This window comes from Malaya genurostris, chromosome 2 (genome assembly GCF_030247185.1).
Source record: "Malaya genurostris strain Urasoe2022 chromosome 2, Malgen_1.1, whole genome shotgun sequence".
Taxonomy (NCBI): Eukaryota; Metazoa; Arthropoda; class Insecta; order Diptera; family Culicidae; genus Malaya; species Malaya genurostris.
Window position 1 is genome coordinate 330,998,192 of NC_080571.1, and position 17,568 is coordinate 331,015,759.

A 17,568-nucleotide genomic window follows, 5' to 3' on the forward strand; every position below is an offset into this window, starting at 1 on the left:
TTTCCGTTCCGCACTATTCATTTTACTCTATCACAAGTGCAGTCAGTTTTTTCATCGCTAAATTTTTATATAAACAGGTTCATGTATGATCTTACACCGGAAGAACGGCGCTCAGAATGATTTGACAAGAAAGGTGCAGCTACCAGCTGATAACTTTGGTAGTGTGATAGTATTTTTACCATTACAGCATAGGACACTTACACTCATGTAATGAAGCCGGTACTACACCTGCTGATTCCAATGAATTTAATTCAATTAATTCAAACATTCTATTTTTTCAATACTATTTGTACACACTAAGATTTAATTTCTTTTGCTCGGTTATAATTTTGACGAGAAATTTCGGTAATCTATAGAAACGACCGATTTTTCGGTACATGAGTTTCATTTTACAACAATTATGCAAATTTTCAACCGGATGATCAGTTTTACGTAAATTTTCATTGCAGAATTTTGTAAATAGATATATAATTCATACGGTAAATCTGAATAGTCGCCGAGTACGGTAAAAAATGCCCGCATGGTAAAATTAAACTGATTGTCGGTAAACTAACTGTCAAACAGTTATTAAAATTTTCAGTAAGTGTCTTTTTATTAACCAAACGAAAAAAATCTTGAAGAGTTCATCGAATGGATTGAGGTACAGGTGCTAAAGTTTTTAAAACATTCACACTTAAAAATTTTTGCAGAATTCGGAAATATTTTACCGAATTTTCAACAGTTGACCGTTCGGTAATCAGTTCGGTAATTCAATTGATTGCTGAGCGTTCGGTAAAGGAAATTTTGTTGATCTGTTAAACAACTACCGAACATTCAGCAAATTCAGTGGTGTCAACTAACGGACGGTTCGGTATTTTTTTTTTGTTTTGGTTGAAATAAAATTAAAAATCAATTTAAAAGGATTTTCCAAATAAATACAACTTTTCATTTATTGATTACGCTCTTCCTTTTTGGAAATGTGTATTCCTTGATTTTTCACTGCAAAGTGTGAAAAAATTTAGCTCCAGTCGTCATTTAGCAAATACCCAAACTTAAAATATGTTTGAGTTCATCCAGCGTATTATTTTCTTCGCCATTGATTTCAATGTCGATGTTTGAAGTTTCATACTGCTCATCTGTAGGTGAGAAAACGTTCACTGTTTCCGCAAAAGTTAATATTTCAGTCGGATGTTTTTCAATTATATGTCCCTTTAAGGAATAAAAATTAGCATAGCGCCCATTGCATTTCCAAAAAGTGCGTTAGACACTAAGAAGTGTCCTTTTTTCATGTAGTTATTCACGTGTCGATGTAATTCAGATACATACCCGGGGATATGCTCCCGGCAGTGAAAACATATTATTACCTGAAAAGTTTAAATATTGGTAAATAAAGAATACTAACTTGAAATTTCAATAAGGCGTCCGTCTTCCTCCTGTAACCGCTGGATTACCTGTTCCACCTACACTCGATAAATCAATTTTTTAGAATGATCTCAATTCTACGCGTTTAAAATTCTCAAAATGGTTACGACAGTTAGTTTTCGTTTGTTTTTATATTTTCCGAAGTTCGGTAATCGAAAATTTTTTTACAGTGCGGACGGTATGGTTTTTACCGTACTCGGTGACTATTCATATTTACCGTATCAATTGTCCTTTTTTAACAGAATTCTGTAAAAAAAATTGCGTGCAACTGATCGTACTGTAATAAATTGCATAATTTTTGTAAACTAAAATTCCTGAAATTCGGATATTTCTGATGTTTACCGAAAGTATTCGTCAAAGAAATTACCGAACAACGAAATAAATTTGTAGTGTGTTAGAACCACTAAAGGCTTTTTGTTTACTTATAGGCAGAAGATAATGTTGTATCACAAATCGTTCGAAGGTAATTTCTGGTGGACCCGACGGATTGTGCAGTGTTTTGGAAGGCGCTCATAATTCCGGTCACCCGGAACATTTGACCGTTTTTTTCGTGAAATAAAACCACTGCCACAACAGGTTGGAATTTTCTTCATTCGTTTTTGTGAATTTGTGTTGTTTTTTGAAATCCGAAAATCCCGAATTTTAACCAAAGGAAAACAAACTAACAAAAAATTACCAAACAATCAGTTAGATCCATTTGGTTTACAGTTTACGGTAGTTGTTTGACAGTTCAGCAATTACCGAACGATCGGTAATCAATTTCATTACCGAACTGATAACCGAATGTTCAGCTTTTGAAAATTCGGTAAAAAATTACCGAATTCTGCGAAATTTTTCTAAGCATGTATGCTCAAACAAATGTAAAGCGTGATTTCAAATTCAAATTTTAATTATGATCAATATTTTGTTAATATTTGATAGGAAATTGCATCAATTCTTAGTCATTTGGGGGTTTGGTATCTCGTGGGTAACCAGTTTGTATAAAGTGGCCATGACTTGTTTCCTGTTTTTACGTTTCGTCTTTGACTCATCAGTGCATCAGCAGATTATGTTGAACTGGGGGTTTGCACCAGCAGTTCAAAATAATCTGTTGATGCACTGATGAGTCGAAGACGAAACGTAAAAACGTGATACATTATTAGTTTTTAATTAATTGTTACATATTAGAAAGTTTAGCTCCACTGCACAGTGGTTTGAATCGATAAAAACCTAAACTTAATTCTCTAGCTGCTAAACCGTTGATCCGATATACATAGTTCCTTTGGAGAACTCATTCACAAAACTATATTTCGTGATTTGATGACGATAAAAAACGTGCAAAGTCCATTTTGATAAAAGTTCATTTCAACAACTTTTTTTCCTTACGAGATGGAAAAACGATGTCTTGTACAAAGTTTTATAACTTCTAACGAGAAAAAACTTTTCCGAAGAAACTATAGGTGTAATGCGAAAAGTTTCGGATATATGAAGCATTTTTGTTTCAAACTCCTTAAAATCAATTTTTGTACATAATTTTTTTCGCAATTGGTTTCAATGTCTACTATGTTCGAAACAATTACTAAAAACTTAAATTTGCACATTTTTGGTTAAGACTGTGGACGGTTTGGCCTTTTCCTTAGAAAGCTCTTTAACACGTTAACTTTTATATACATTAACATTCTATATTTAGTTGTTTTATTTACACAATTTAAAAGGGCCACGTTACGCACTTCGCAACTTTATATTACTTGATTTAGGCTTTCCAAAAAGTGTATATATGTGCATTTGGTCTGCGACTCTGCTTCCTATAAGTAGTTAAAGTTAATGTATATAAAAGTTATTATTATTATTATTATTATTATTATTATTATTATTATTATTATTATTATTATTATTATTATTATTATTATTATTATTATTATTATATTTATTCATCTGACAATAAAATGGTCTTAATGAATATGTATTAGTCAAGTCATAAAATTGTAGATCGCTGTACTTTCTGCGCGAATTTGTGTGTTGGTTCATCAAATTCAAAAAGATGTTCAACAGCGCCAAATGTCCTCAAGCATGATGTTCTCGGTTCGTAATACCCGAACGTCGTTCGATGAAATCTCGGCTGAAGTAAACTGGTAGAGCGCAGTGATCGTTGTGAAGCACGAAAATCGAGTTGAGACAAAATCTTCGGTGAGTCGATATCCCCGTTGATCAGTTTTGCCACGAAAGTAGCTTGCTGAATTTTCCTGCGTCGTTCCAATGAGTCGAGTCCGATCAGTCGACAGCGACCGGGATACGGTGGAAGCTCAAGCGGATTCCTCCAAGGAAGGTTTCTTAGAGCAAGATGAACAAATCGTTTTTGAACGCGTTCAATCCGTAAGTTCCATGTAAGTTCATCAGGAATCAGAACAAATTGGCTCAAATGACACGTTCCCCTTGATATTTGGAGATTTGTGCCTTGCCATCAATTTGTTTTTAGCATCATTTTACCGATATATAAGAGGGAAGGATTGAAAGGAAATGGTAAGGGTTGGACTAGGAGGATGGGAAAAATTGACGACACAAAAACACATAAAAGCAGAAGTAAATTCTGCACCCCTAAGGGATGCTGAACAATCTGCTGAGGATCACATTTAGTGGAAGCAGAAGGAAATTCTGAACCTCTACGAGGTCCCGAACAGTCTGCTGTTAATAAAACCTCTAACCCCCGAGAGGATTTAGAGATCTTACAAAAGCGACACCATTCTGCACTCCCGGAAGAATGCAGAACGACTCGCAGTATGTACAAGCAGAAGTAAATTCGGTACCCCCCAAAGGATGCCAAACAATCTGCTAAACCCTATTTGAGGTGAATACAGAAGGGATTCATTCACTCCAGGAAGAACGATGAACCCCTCTGACTATAGCTCCCTACCACATTGGGTGAGAAACGAGAGAATATCCTTCAATTTTAGCTCCGCATACACAGACTCAACCATGTACGGAGAACCAAAAACCCGGATACGTAGCTGTGTCAATGCGGGACAGTTACATATCAGATGATATGAAGTACCATAATCGCATTTACACAAATAACACGAATAATACTCAGTACGTTGAATAGTAGCCATGTGATAATTTAGTTTGCAATGTCCAGTTAGAGCTCTGAATACTGAATGATGCTTGGAGAAATGCAGTAGACACTTTGACATTTTCAGATTTAAATCTGGTAGAAATGCTTTTGTCTGAGCGCAAGTTTGCAAGCTGCGCCAGTAGCTGGCATGTTTGGATGCAGCCCAAGAACGTATCTTGTGCTTTATCCAACTAGTTGAAAGTGGTAAAGCTGATTCAGGACCAACGAAATCATTCGTTGCACCAGCTCTAGCCAACTCATCAGCCCATTCATTTCCAGTAATACCAGAATGGCCGGGTACCCATAAGAAGTAAACAGCATTTGAAATGCTGAGGTCTTCAATTTGAGTTCGACATACGATCACTAGATTCGACCGTGAGTCACTCGAACTGAGTGCTTTCAAGGCTGCCTGACTGTCGGAACAAAAATAAATACGTTTACCACAGATCTTCTGCTGAAGTGCCGATTGTACTCCACACAGAATTGCGTAGATTTCCGCTTGGAACACAGTACAGTATCCACCAAGTGAATGAGACTGCTCCAGCCTCACTTCACGACAGTAGACACCAGCACCAGCACGACCATTCAACAGAAAACCGTCCGTATAACAAACTATGTGTTCATCAAGTTGTCGTTCCAGCCAACCAGACAACCATTCCTAAAGGAAAACTGCATGTGAGAGTTAGGTCACTAGGCGCGAGAAAATACTCTTCCCACGTAACCATTTGAGACCACAAGCGAGTGTGGCTTGTAGCATAATCTAATGGGTTACTGTTCCAAAGCCCTGTAACCCTAAGACGGTATGCACAAGATAATGCTTCTTGTTTTAGGAACACATGTAGTGGTTTAATACACAGTAGCGCCTCTAGAGCAGCATAAGGAGTTGTCGTGAATGCTCCTGTCATCGCCATTAGGACCATCCTTTGGAGATGATTTAGCTTTGACTGAACTGTCGCGACTTCTCCTTTCTGCCACCATACAAGACATCCATATGCTAAAATTGGTCTAACAATAGTTGTGTAGATCCCATGAATATATCTGGGTTTGAGTCCCCATGATTTTCCGGAAGCTCGTCTGCATTGGCCGAAAGCCATGCAAGCTCTTTTAATCCTGAAGTCAATGTGAGCAGACCAATTCAGTTTTGAGTCAAGAATAGCCCCGACGTATTTAACTTGATCGACCACAGTGACCTCTGAACCAAAGAACTGCAACGGACGAGCTCCTGTGATTATCCTACGATGAGTGAAAAGCACCATTGATGTTTTGCCCGGATTTACAGATAATCCAACCGGACAACACCATTGTTCAACAGATCGCAGGGCTTGTTGCATTAAATCAAAGAGAGTGTTAATGCTTATACCGGTCATCAATATATGATAATCGTCGGCAAAACCATAAGTCGGAAATCCAAGGTTATTAAGTTTCCTTAACAAACTATCAGCGACTAGGTTCCATAAAAGTGGGGATAGTACACCACCTTGAGGACACCCACAGACACTCAGCTTTCTAATCTCTGCTTGCCGAAGCGATGAACAAAGAAGTCGATTGCTAAGCATTGCGTGTATCCAGTAAGGGAAAAACCCAAGATATTCCGTTCACGACTGCAATGTTTAACCTCCTGCAGCCATTCAGTCATCGGCACGGAAATACACCTTGACTTAGGAGTTCCTTTTTTTTTGTGGCCTTTTACGACATGGAACAGGAAACCAGTGGCTCAATTCTTGGTAAAAAATAATTCCGCCGGATGCCACATGGCTTACCTGTTTGGTGGACTTATACCACCGGTACAGGTGGACCGTAGCGTTATTCTTAGCCAGTTGGGAAACCGCTACCGACACTACACGGCTATCTAGGCTGCTCAGAGAGGGAAGTTGACATTGATGGTCAACTTCCATGGATGGCCGAGCAGCCTGGTAACGTCGTTCGATGAAATCTCGGCTGAAGTAAACTGGTAGAGCGCAGTGATCGTTGTGAAGCACGAAAATCGAGTTGAGACAAAATCTTCGGTGAGTCGATATCCCCGTTGATCAGTTTTGCCACGAAAGTAGCTTGCTGAATTTTCCTGCGTCGTTCCAATGAGTCGAGTCCGATCAGTCGACAGCGACCGGGATACGGTGGGAGCTCAAGCGGATTCCTCCAAGGAAGGTTTCTTAGAGCAAGATGAACAAGTTGATAAGGACTCCAAATTTTCCAGTATTGGACGAACCAAAGAGCAATATAATGCCTTCAAACAATACGGATCTTTGAAGTTCCGCCCGATCTTTGCAATAAAACCTAGTCGCCGTGTCGCTTTTGAAATTATAGATGAACGATGCAGATTGAAGGTAAGTTTGGCATCTAACAAAACACCAAGGTCATTAACATGGTCAACTCTCTGAAGCGTTTGTCCATCAATTGCATAGTCGAATCAAATTGGGTTCAGTATTCGGTGAGACGTTATGACCTGGCATTTTGAAATGCTGACAATCAACCAGTTTCTATGACACCAGGCGACAAATGTATCTAGAAGTTTTTGAAGCCGGATGCAGTCGTCAATAGAGCGAACTTCAAGATATAATTTCAAATCATCGACATATACTAATCTGCAGCCAACTCCAAGCACCGAAACAGCATCGTTGAAGAACAGCAAAAACAAAAGTGGACCCATATTGCTGGCTTGAGGAACTCCTGATAAATTTGAGAACGAAGATGATACACAAGAGCCGAGTTTAATTCGCAGGACTCTACCACATAAGTAAGAGCGTAGCCGGTCAGTAAACTTTTGTGTAGCGCCCAGCCGCAACATCTTGCACAAGAGTATTCGGTGGTCAATTCGGTCGAAAGCTGTTTTCAGATCAGTGTATACTGCATCAATTTGTACTTTATTCTCCAAACTCGAAAAACAACTGGAAGTTAAATCTAAGAGATTCGTGCTGACTGAACGACCAGGCATAAATCCATGCTGATCAATAGAGATGTAATTTTTAGTACAAAAAAGTACCTCAGTGCTCACAATTATTTCGAACAGTTTAGATGCAGCTGATAAATTAGTTATGCCTCGATAATTTCTAACATTTGTACGATCACCGCTCTTGTATACAGGAAACATGAAAGACTGCTTCCAAGTCATCGGAAAGATACCTTGCTCAAATGATTTGTTAAATATAGCGCACAAAGGATCGGCTAAAGCAGAAGCGCAATGACTGTACACCGCTGCAGGTATGCCTTCTGGTCCGGCCGAGAACGACCGTTTCAACTTCTTCGCTGCGGCAACAATCATATCGGGAGTAACCAAAAATGTATCAATGTGCACTAAATTCTCAGGAACATCCACCGCGGCGGTCTCCGTATCGATACCGGAGGCTGTTTTTTCTGCCAACACCGAAGCAAAGAACTTTGCAAACAGATCACATGATTCCAAGGATGACCTGGATTCAACACCATCGAGATAAACTTTTGAAGGAATTGATGAGCATTTGCGTTTCGAGTTTACAAAAGTCCAGAAATGTTTGGGATTCCGACGAAGATCAGTTTGAACCCGCATAACGTAGGATTTGTACAACCCCGCGTTTAATTTGCGATAGTTTTCGCTAGAACATTTGAACATTCGTTTTATTTCAGAGCTCTTCCAGCGACGATGTTTGCGCTACCAAGCATTTCGAATTCGTTTCAATTTACGAAGCAAAGCTGTGCTCCAAGGAGGACTTATTGGCCGTTTTACAAAAGGCAAATTTGAACTTAACCACTGAGTTATTTTGTTACAGAAAAAAGATGCCATTCCATTTGCGTTATCAATCTCTTGCAAAGCACTCCAGTTAACGTTTTGCAAGAATTCAAGTAAAGCAGCAAAATCAATTTTTCTATAATTTAATGGCCTTGATTCATTCGTGGAGTCCATGTTCCGGGAATTGTTTTCGCAGTCAGCAGCCAACGAGATAACTAAAGGCGGATGATGCGGGTCGACAGGTAGCAGTGGAGTAACACTACAATCAACTATTAATTGATGCTCCGAAGAAGAAAAGACCAAATCGAGCAATCACCCAAGTTGATTTCTGCACTGGTTTGCTTGATGTTATGGTCACACGCCGCGATACCAACCCTGCGGATTTGTCCGTAGATCTACGGATCTGTGTTTTCTATGGATCTACGGATGAACCTTTTAAAATTTACGGATTTTGCCTTATTTCTCCGCATTATTCCTCCAGGTATTTACGAAAAATCATAAAATCGCGCGCTTTTTTTTTTGATAACGGCCAATACCCGCACGGCCTTTTGGCTACCTTGGCAGCCATGGTCACCAGGCGGCTACCAAAATTGATTCAGTGACGGCGGTCAAATCCAATTTTGCAAAACATAGTCGCTTAGTATCTTAGTTAGCCGAGCGTTTTCATCTTTTCACCTTCACTGAAAATGTCAAAGATTTCGATGTGAAAAAAATTGAAATCTACGGATTTTCCTCAGGGAATGCTGGCATCACTGGTCACCCGTCGTGGACTGCCTCGAAAAAGTAGAAACCATCAACAACGAGTATTTTACGAAATCCTGGACCTCACTTGAAACACAAGAGCATCACAACATGGACAAAACCAACGATGAAGGGCTCTAATTGTTACCTCAGCCACTATATTTACCTGATTTGGCCCTCTCGGACTATTATCTATCTCACATCATAAGATGGCTTATCAATAAAAATCAAATAGTTGTAAAATCACTAAAAAGCGTTTTTTTCATTCCCAAATAGATTACCGCCTAGTAAAAAGGACGCAAATCTATCCTATGGTTTTTTTTCGGTTGCCGGCTGCCCTGATAAACATATTGTAAGATATTTATCCCAATGCGTGGTTCAAAATAGTATTTCATCGCGCTTTATGTTAATTTCTGGTTCCATAATCAATCGGTTGATATATTAAGAAACAATAAATGCCACTTTTGTCGGTTAGAGACCAAAGTAGTAGAATAATTAACTAACAAATTATATGGCTGTCTGGAATTTTAAGAATTTCGGAAGTTTACTTCGTGAAGCGTAGTTTTTGTTGCGATAGTCACCTGGATTCTGCATTCCGACGGATTTGTGATACGAACGAATCTGCACTTTCGTTCGGGTTCGAATTTCGCATTCTTTATTCCGTTCGACTTGTATGATTTGATCGACTCTCGTTCGGGAACACTTGAAACTTCGAACACTAACCATCAAAGCTGTCAACACTACTTACACGTTCTACATTATTTATATTATTAATTTCTCAGTAAACGAAACCGTCACACTTGTATAAACAAATTAGAACGATTCTAAACCGAACATAAGTAATACGCACGCAAGTCGATCGAGTAATGTTCGAAAATTTAACAACTCTAACGAATGATATTCGAGATCATACCCAACTCGAACGGAATGCAGAATGAAAATTGCACATTCGATCGAATTTATTTCGAATCGATCGACGTACAGAATAGGGGTGAGTATCATTGATCAAGCCATATCCCAGATAAATTTATTCCACCTCGGTTTTAACTATTAGGTCTCTCGACGAGGGCACTACAGTTGCTTTTTCCTCAGTGTAGGGATGTTAAAATAGTCCAGCAACGCTGTGATGAATAACTGTTCTGAGATGACAGGTTGTCGTATAATTTAAAACTGTCAAAACTAAACCACGAGATTGATGATCTCAACGCGAAAATTAAAAATCTGTTCTATATTCCGTTCTGTAATGTCTTGGTGTTGTGTCTATTTACTATGTTGTTTCAAATCAGAAACAAACAAACGGAATGAATAGTTTCGAAAACGGTATGAATTTTTGGTTCGAACCTCTAGAAGAATTTCTGGATGATATTGAGCTATTACATCGTATGAAAAATCCCGGGCCTTTCATAGAAAAGACGTGAATAGTTTCGAACCGTGTATATTTTTGTGATCGTGTCAGACGGACTCTAGTTTTCATCAAGCTAAGGAAAAAGACGTACCAGCGCAACGACAACAGAAGCAACGGTGAAATTGAATGAATCCACCATCCCTCGTATTCACCAGACCTGGCCCCCCATGACTATTATCTATTCCCAAACTTGAAAAGATTTCTCCAGAAAAAGAAATTTTCGTCGAATGCTGAGGTCATTGCAGAAACGGAAGCCTATTTTGAAGACCTTGACAAATCTTTTTTTCAAAGGGTATCAAAATGTTAGAGGACCGATGGGTAAAGTGTATCGCTCTAGATGGAGATTATACTGAAGAATTTTGGTTTTCAACTTTTTCACGGTACAAAATCGACTTTTCCGTTGTTAGGCCCGGGACTTCCAATTCCTTGTAGTAGAGTGCAAAACAAACAATTTCTGAAATGTCATTCGACGCTTTGACATTTCGTCTGTCAGCTTTCGTCACACACACACTCAAGCAAAAAAATTTAAAACAGAGTTCTATTCGTGTTCCAAATATTCATTAATATGAAACAAAATCTGTTTCAAATTTGTGCTCGAAAATTAGAACTAGATCTAATCGTTGTGCTTGACATGTTTTAGTCGTATACCTAAAATAGATCAGCTCATATATGGTAGATTTATAACAGAACTAAAACTGGAGCGTATTCGAGCTATCCGTTTTAAAGTCGGTAATTCGAACAGTTCTACTGTCAAATTTAAAACTGGTATACGCTGCCGTTCTAATTTTTCTATATTTGAAACACGAATAAAACGCTGATGGGGCTGCCATGTTTTCTCGTAATAATTTCTAGATTTTAATTTGAAAACTGACATACATTATGCATCTATAACTAAAGCACTCCTGAATATGTCCTTTAAGAAGTAAATAACAAAACAAAACAAAACATTTACAATTGAAAAATCATTAACAGAGAAACTGGAGAAATTTTACCAAAGCTCATGCTTAATTACATGCGGGTGGAATTTTACCAGACCGGCCTTGTAGAAGCTTATCTTGCAGCCTCTTATCTTAGCTCGAAGTATGTTTGCCAGCAGTTATCCAAGGCATCATGTTTAATCCAGTCTGAGATACATTCACTGGCCAGCTGGTGGCTGGAACAATGAATGCACCGTCTGTCGAGATCAGTTGACTACTGATTACTTAGTAACCATGTTGAAACCAACCGATTTCGGATTATCGAGTGAGAATGTGAACTTGATTTCGGAACGATACTTTTTATGTCAACAAATAAAGCCCACCATCCGAGGCAGTTGGATAGAAAGGTTTGCCGGTAGTCCGGATGGCTTTCTGGCAGATCATTTTGCCCTGAAGATTCAGGTCACGCTATGTGATTCTCAAACCAAGGAATTATCATTATTCCTCAAGGTTGTCCCAACCGGGAATCCCGTTCTTGCTCAGTACTTGTTGGACATTGGCAGTTTCAAAAAAGAGGTTACACTCTGTGAAAAAGTTCTTCCGAAGATTCAGGAACGATTGGCTGGCAAGCAGATTATTCCGAGATATTTATTCACCAAAGATGATAAGTTAATTGTCATGGAGAATGTAAAACTGAAAGGATTCGACATTCTCAAGGAAAATAATGGAATAATGGACTTCGAACAACTTGATAAGACGTTGGAGACGTTGGCACATTTGCACGGTGGATCAATAGTAGTAGAAGAAAAGGAAGGACGAAGTCTAACAGAATTGTTTCCTGATGCCTTGAAAGAAAATGCATGGACTGGAATTAAAGGTAGCGTCAGAACCAGGGATGTCGAGAACGTGATCGTTTTGTGGTGTGGATTCATGCGAATCGCCCAGAAGGATTCAACAAAATCGGAAAAGATTTTAAAGGTCCTCCCTGAAATTATCAGAAGTATTTTTAACCTTGTTAAACCGTCCAAAGTTTGGAGAAATGTTTTTAGTCACGGAGATCTCTGGAACAATAATGTGATGTTTAAAAATAGCCAAGATGGAGTGCCGTTGGATTGTGTTCTGGTGGATTTTCAGCTGTCTCGGTACACTCCACCAGCATTTGATATTAATATGCTGTTATCGCTAACTACTTTGAAAAAGTTCCGATCCGAGCGAATGAGCGAATTACTGGAAAACTACTATCGGGTTTTCGAACAAATCCTGAAGCAAAATGAAATCGATCCAGCACACTCCTACACGAAAGAATCATTCCTCGAAAGCTGCAAACATTATCGTTTAGCAGGTCAAGTCCTTGGTTGTATCATCGGTCCCGAGGTGCTGCTACCACAAAACTGTCTGAATGAGGTATTCGCGTGCTCAGCGCAATGTGCTGGCTTTATGCCAGATCCAAAAGTCGATATCTGCCTTAAGGCTTTCAGGTCCGACCACGTATATCGCGAGAGAATGTTGGACATGGTGCAGGAGCTACTTCCAGAAGAATATGGCGAGAGTTTTTTCAAATAATTTTTTTGTTGTATCTCAGCCAATGAATGAAAATAAATGGTTTCGAATGAGCAGAACTGTAATTGATTTCTAGATATGAGAATTCCTGATAAAAATAATTAGATCTTAAGCTTCAAGCTAGCATATTCCATATCCAGGCCCGCTCCCAGGATTTCGTTTCGGGAGGGGCCCACAGATACAAATAAAACATCTTACTGATGGTTCTATATGTATTAAGTTTTGGGTTTCGATTTTACGAGTTTATTTCAATAAGTGACGATGTATAAAGGAGCAAACACTTTGAAACTATTCAGTAAGCGGCTCTAGTTTGTAAATTGTGATGATTATTTGACGAACACATTTAATTCAAATATAGCGATGCCGAAAGTGAATCAACTATTTCTAAACAGAACCTATGTCGTTTTCTCTCAAATGAAACTATGCCATTTGGCCGAAAGGATGATTGCACTGAAATGATTCTTCAACTTTCAACTGAAAATATTGTTCAGATATGCGATAGAACGACCGTTAATGTAATGAAGTATTCCATTTGACTCTAGCGGACCTTAGTAGGAACGGCTGTTTTACTGATGACGCTACGACGGCTGATTTTGTTTTTAACAAAATGTTAAAATTATATTTTTCCGATTGCATAAGGAAATCGATATTATGAGTAAAGACTGTCCCAGAAAGTATGGACGCAACCAAAAACCGCTGCCATTTCGCAATGGTTCAGAATCTGTCACTTTTTATGGCTGCGTCCTGTTGTTTACACTCTTCTCTAACCACTTGTGCAGTTGTTTATTCGTTTTCATTAGTTTGTTTCGAAATGCGTGGACTTTCAGCAGAACAACGTCGAAAAATTGTGTACAAATGGTGCACAGAACGCGGACTTAAGTGAAAAAGCCGTGCGAAATGCAATCAGGATGTTCGGTGAGGATAACACCTTTGAGGATAAACCGAAAACGAGTCGGAAAAAGGTCCTGCTAACCCTCAGTTGGATAAACGTGTACTGAAGGCGTTCAAGCAAAAGAAGGAGGTTTCAATTTGGGATGTGGCCAAAAAAGTGGGCAATTCGAAGTCAAACGTTCTTCGTGCTAAAGAACGCTTGAAACGTAAGAAGCAGAAACAACCAAACCGTAGTCCAAAACAAAAAGCATCGATCAGGCCGAGGGTTTGAAAGCTGTACAATACGATTCTTGCTGGAAATTTGAATTGCATAATCATGGACGACGAAACCTACGTGAAACTCGATTACAAATCCTTGCCGGGACCACAATATTATATGGTGCGAGAAGGGCAAGTGTTAAACCAGTCCGAGACATCGATTGAAGTCGAAAAATTTGGTAAGAAAGCTATGGTCTGGCAAGCAATTTGTAGCTGCGGTAAGATTTCGAAACCCTTCATCACCACTGCTGCAATGAACAGCGAAATATACATCAAGGAATGTTTACAAAAACGACTTCTACCCATGATTCGAAGCCACAAGGATCCTGTTGTCTTCTGGTGAGATCTTGCTTCTTGCCACTACTCGAAATCAACGGTAGAATGGGATACTACCAAAAGTGTTACTTTCGTCCCAAAAACATGAATCCAACAAATTGCCCACAACTTCGACCAATTGAGGAATTTTGAGCATTAACGAAGGCACATCTTAGGAAGCATGTCTCGGCAGCCGAAACCATTCAACAGTTCGAAAAAGATTGGGAAAAAGTGTCAAAACTTGTCGCCAAGATGTCTGTACGGAATTTAATGAGGAACGTTCGCAAGAAGGTGCGCCAGCTAGTCTACAATGGCTAAGTAGCAAATGTTTAGAATAATATTCTGTTGTTGTAGTCTAATATTATCAGTATATCGAATAAAATGTGAATATATAACACTTGTGAATTATTTACAGCGAAATCAAAGTACGTCCATACTTTCTGGGACAGTCTTTAACTCCGAAACCGGAAGTCGGATCGGGATGAAATTCAATAGCAGGCTATGGAACCATGACCACGCAATGCACCATGAGACCATCAGATGCTTTGCCATTTGAAAAGTGATTGTGAAAATACTGCCTTCTCATAATTTATCGTCACACTTTTTTTTTTTTTTTTTTTTGCCCACCACACTTCCCCACACCAAAAAGCTTCAAGCCCCCTGGTAGTGGACGCAACTAATCTCAGCGGAAAAACAAGAAACAAATAGACACTGGCAATAATAATACTAGAAATACAAATTTAATTTTGATTCAAAGTCCGCTGAGAATCTATTTATTCATGGTTTGATGTGCAATTTATTAAAGTGGAATCCCAGTGGAAAAGATTTCCTTTTAAGGGATCCACAATTTAATTACTACGCTATGTTGGAAAGAAAGTACAAATTAAATTAGGTAATTAGTTATTAATATGAAATACTGTTGACGATAAATACATTACATTATAAAACAAAAAACTAAATTAGCTAAATATCTCGTTCAGTCTGTGCTTAAAATTCTCGGTACTTTAGTCTAGCCGCAAATGAATACTAGGATCTGGCTGCAATATTTTAATAAATTGTTTTGTTGTGAAAATACCTCTGTTGTTCTATCTAGTAGTAAGCCTATGTTGCCCAGTTTGTCTTGCTCAGTTTCAAGTGCCAAGTAGTCTACCTGATTCATTTTCTTCGCTCTTGGTAGTGAGCAAGTTCAAATGAATACAATTATAAATAGTGTAAAGTATTAAAAATTAAAACTGAAGGAGGAAATAATTAATTTATGTATATTCTGTTAATGATATTTCAGCTATCTAATTTGCCTTTCATCTACAGGGTCCGCCATGTAATTTTTTTTAACATGCAATAAAACGCAAACGGTTCATCCGATTTATTTATTTTTTCATATTAAAGTACAATCCTTCCGGTTAATTGTGGAAAATAATTTCATTCAAATTGCTGCCTCGGCTGGCCTTGCAGTACGCCATACGGTCGGTCCAGTTTTTAAGTACATTTTCGATTGTATGCAGCTTTATTTCAGCTATGGCTGCACGAATGTTGTCCTTCAAGACTTGAATTGTCTCTAGCTTGTCCACATAACACTTATCTTTGACAACCCCCCAAAGATAATAGTCTAACGGCGTCAAATCACAGCTCCGAGGCGGCCAAACGACATCCGAATTTCGACTGATAATTCGTTCTTCAAAGACTGTGCGCAGAAGATCGATCGTAGCGTTGGCTGTGTGGCACGGAGCGCCATCTTGTTGGAACCAAATGGTGTCCAAGTCTTCCTCTTCAAGTAACGGGAAGAACCAATCGCTAATCATGGCGCGGTAGCGTTCGTCATTGACCGTGGCGGCGGCTCCTGCCTAATTTTCGAAGAAAAATGGCCCAATGATGCCACCAGACCAAAATCCGCACCAAACCGTCACTTTCTGAGGATGCATCGGCTTCTCTATGATAACGTGCGGGTTTTCCGTCCCCCAGATGCGACAATTTTGCTTATTAACATACCCGCCGAGATGAAAATGTGCCTCAACCGAAAAGATGATTTTTTGGCACACATTCCGCAACATTACCTTGATTTTCAATGTAAAACTGCACTATTTCCACGCGTTCCTCAATTTTCGTTCAGCGGAAGAATAAAACTAAGTTTCTGTCAAATCAGAAGTGACATTAAGGTCGAGGTGACATTACCAATGTCGAAATAACCGCTAGTTCAAAAAGCAGTTAGATGGCGGACCCTGTATTATCTTGAATCAATTCGAGTGCTTGCATGAACCTCATTTGATATCCGCTCACTATTGAAAGAGATATTTTGTTACTTCAAGAGATCAACTGACGGTGATAAAACTGAGCTTCGATTGGAAGAACTGTATGCTGCCCGTTGGTACGTCAGCGAACGTTGTGTGTGTCAGAGTGTGAAGTTTACTGCAGTAGGGGGTGATCGTCAATGTGTTCCACATTCAGTTTCAATTGAATTGAATGAAGCTTCACTGCACTGGTTGTCCTATCTAGCAGTAAGTCCATGACTTGACGGCATTGAACACAATTCATGTAACGCAAAATGACTTATGTAACATGTATGCTGTTCATTTGGCGTCCATACTCAGTTAAGCATGTGGTTCAAAATAGTGAAGCACGTGGATCAAGTTCCCACACAAAACAACTCATTGCGCATTAATGCCCTCGGCATCTTAGAGTTTTCAAAATTAGATTATTTAAACAAAAAAAAACTCGTTGCGCATCATGCATTGGGTGGAAAGTTTTCATTTCCATACAAAACAACATTTATGTGATGTTCTGGGGTACGTCGAGGCGGATAACATGAAAAAAGAATCGTGCAAATCCGTCAAGCCATTCTTGATTGATGCACGTTCAGACGTGCGCCACTTTGTTTTAGATGTTTAGATAACATGTACAGCCGTTTTATCATAGAACTAACTGACGAAGGTCGATGATTTCTGACACACTTATATGAAGTTTTTCTGAGATGAGATTTTTCGGCCAAAATTGATGAATTATGAAAACAGTGGTTTTTCGTAAGACGAAACGAGCCGATAGTTGTTCGCGAAATGATGGAGAGTGTGAGATGACAAATCTTCCAATGGTATATCGTTACAAATTTCGACATTCTCCTCGTTTAGAATTATGGACGAAATGTTCCTGTAGGTTATTGTTGTGTAAAACACATGGCATATCAAATTATAGGTTTACATGCCATTTTTGTGTTCAACCAGATAAATAAAAGTGCTGGTCAGGTGCTGACACTACCAACTTAAACACTAAACCGTTGAGTTGTTCTCTGTTACTTCTC

At 38.9% G+C, this 17,568-nt stretch overlaps 1 protein-coding gene across 1 annotated transcript; it reads left to right on the top strand.

Annotated features, from left to right (window-relative positions):
• Nucleotides 1–11,480: 11,480 nt before the first annotated feature.
• LOC131427829 (uncharacterized) lies at nucleotides 11,481–12,857 on the top strand. The gene has a single exon (XM_058591365.1). It carries the CDS (start codon nucleotides 11,550–11,552, stop codon nucleotides 12,816–12,818), a length of 1,269 nt encoding a protein of 422 aa, XP_058447348.1. The 5' UTR covers nucleotides 11,481–11,549; the 3' UTR covers nucleotides 12,819–12,857.
• The last annotated feature ends 4,711 nt before the right edge of the window (nucleotides 12,858–17,568 follow it).